Source organism: Musa acuminata, chromosome BXJ2-3 (assembly GCF_036884655.1).
Source record: "Musa acuminata AAA Group cultivar baxijiao chromosome BXJ2-3, Cavendish_Baxijiao_AAA, whole genome shotgun sequence".
In the NCBI taxonomy this organism is placed as follows: Eukaryota; Viridiplantae; Streptophyta; class Magnoliopsida; order Zingiberales; family Musaceae; genus Musa; species Musa acuminata.
The window spans coordinates 21,406,342-21,408,802 of record NC_088340.1 but is presented as its reverse complement, the minus strand read 5'-3'; the positions used below and the strand labels follow the sequence as shown (position 1 = coordinate 21,408,802).

Sequence of the window (2,461 nt, the reverse complement as noted above, 5' to 3'; positions counted from 1 at the left end):
ATGAGAACTCTATTCATTTTATGTGTTTATTTCTTGAATAAAAAAACATAAAGAAAAGGCAACAACTACACAGTGATGGAGGGTTTCTGTATGTTTTCTTGTTGATCTTTGAGTTCTTTTTATTGTACATGGTTGGTGGAGTTCTTCTTTGTATTCATGAGGGTACGTGAATGGCTCTCTATAAAGGATCACAACCACACTCTCCCATGAACTAGAAAGGTCTTTTGTTCTTGCAATTCCCTGTATCATCTTCATCTCTCGCTATACCTCTAGTTAGATTTGTGCATGAGAGAGTTCTTCTTCTCCTCTCTCTCTCTCTCTCTCTCTCTCTCTTGAAGACTTCCTCCCAGAAAGAGTTCCCTCTCACAGATTGAGACTCCAAGCATGGCAGACTCAGACCGCTACAGCAATCTTTTCAAAGGAAGCTTGAATCACTACGGCTTTCCCTCCCACACTTCTGCAACACACAGCTTGTATGCTGCCTTCACCAACTACACTTACGTGCAGTCATCACCGGCCTCTCCTCCTCTAAGAGAAGCCCTTCCCCTCCTTAGCCTCAGTCCTACAAGGCACGGCCACCAGCAGGAGGAGGACGTGGAGGAGGAGGAGGAGGAGGAGGAGGAGGAGCTGGAGACATCCTGCAGTGCCTTTGTGGAAGGTGACGGCGATGGCAAGAGCAACTGGTTGAGTAGGGGAGATAGTGTGGAGGAGGAAGCTGTCAGTGTGGCCCTCCATATAGGCCTCCCGAGCCCCAGAGAAGCTGATCTCGTCTCTAGGGTCTCCTCCACTTCAGTGAAGGAAGACAAAGAGCTCGAAGAAGATGACGATGGTGTTGATGCTATTCCCCTGCGTCACCCTACCATAGGGAAGCTCACAAGGGGTCAATATTGGATCCCCACCCCTTCTCAGATCCTCATAGGCCCTACTCAGTTCCCATGTCCCGTTTGCTGCAAGACCTTCAATAGATACAACAACATGCAGGTAATTAGCTTCCTCTGTTCTGATCTCCATGCATCTCTAATTTTGTTTTAGGAGTCGCGTCTGCTTTCCCGTTCATGGCTGTGATTCCGTGGCATAAAGATGCAATTGTATGCCTATGTCCGGTTCAAAACTCCAAAGTGAGTCTGAGATCCACGGTTGCCCCCTGTCCTCTTTGCATGAGTAAAAATGTGACTGAACAAGACGGTCGAAAATGCTCGCATATGCTTCCAGTACTGTAGTACTTCTGAGGTGGATTTAATGCGCTCTGACGTTATTGAAGAAACGAAAAAGCTTAAATACATTAGGAGGAAGGATTTCCTGCAATAGAACGGAAGATTTTCCTCAGCAGAATAGATTTCCGAAAAATCTTATCTTCTATAACTGTCAATCAAAGTGTTCAGTTCCCCCTCTTCCAGCTTCTGCTTCAGAGGACTTCTTAAGCAACAGAGCCCTCGCCAAGTCATCTGCAGCACACAACAATTCTGACTCACCAGTCTTGCCTGAAGACCTCTTCGTCCTCTCTCCGTTCATCATGAATTATACTTCTCATTTCCTCGAAATAAAAGGAGAAAAAGAAAAACACATCTCATTCGTTCAGCATTCTACGATTCTGATTCAGAGATATTCTCCGTCTGAAACTTTGCCATCTTATGTTTTGTGGATGAAATTAACGTGCAGATGCATATGTGGGGGCATGGATCACAGTACAGGAAGGGACCGGAGTCGCTGAAGGGGACGCAGCCAACGGGGATGCTGCGGCTGCCGTGCTACTGCTGCGCGCCGGGATGCAGGAACAACATCGACCACCCGAGGTCGAAGCCGCTCAAGGACTTCAGGACCCTTCAAACCCACTACAAGAGGAAGCATGGGATCAAGCCGTTCATGTGCCGCAAGTGCGGGAAGGCCTTCGCGGTGCGGGGCGACTGGCGAACCCACGAGAAGAACTGCGGCAAGCTATGGTACTGCATCTGTGGCTCCGATTTCAAGCACAAGCGATCGCTCAAGGACCACATCAAGGCCTTCGGCCGCGGCCATGCCCCCTACGGCCTCGACTGCTTCGACGAGGAGGACGAGCCGTCTTCTGAGATCGAGCAAGACAGTGATCATCATCATCAGGTGCAGCAGCAGCAGCAGCAGTGTAGCCAGTCGCGGTAGATGGGTTAGGGAAGAAAGAGAAGAAGTTGGATTCGAATTGGCTGTTTAGGTTTTTCTGTAGGTGTAGTAGCATTATCAGCTAATGATTTAGCTTTTCGATATGCAGCGACGACCTGGTTGATCTGCAGTGGTCTTTCCTAGCTAAAGTTCCTCTAATTCTCTTCTCTTCTTGTTTTGATCCAAGTGGTAGAGTAGTCTTATAGAACAAGATGCATGTTGGTTCATCTTCTGTAGATTTTGCTGCTCGTGGATGGATATGCATGCCTTGGTCTAATCTACATGTGCTTCTTTCTATCATTTGGAGGTTAAATAATTGGATGAGGGG

At 47.7% G+C, this 2,461-nt stretch overlaps 1 protein-coding gene across 1 annotated transcript; it reads left to right on the top strand.

Annotated features, from left to right (window-relative positions):
- The first annotated feature begins 236 nt into the window (after positions 1–236).
- Positions 237–2,237, top strand: LOC135606498 (zinc finger protein WIP2-like). Its single transcript, XM_065097524.1, has 2 exons — positions 237–981; positions 1,660–2,237. The coding sequence occupies exons 1-2, from the start codon at positions 385–387 to the stop codon at positions 2,134–2,136; spliced, it is 1,074 nt and encodes a 357-aa protein (XP_064953596.1). The 5' UTR covers positions 237–384; the 3' UTR covers positions 2,137–2,237.
- Positions 2,238–2,461: the final 224 nt, after the last annotated feature.

What these genes read in the sequence shown, in the direction of transcription:
- LOC135606498 (XM_065097524.1), top strand. Translation starts at nt 385, where the DNA reads ATGGCAGACTCAGACCGCTACAGCAATCTTTTCAAAGGAAGCTTGAAT. An exon ending in ATAGATACAACAACATGCAG is followed by an intron (nt 982 to 1,659) that starts GTAATTAGCTTC and finishes ATTAACGTGCAG; the next exon opens with ATGCATATGTGGGGGCATGG.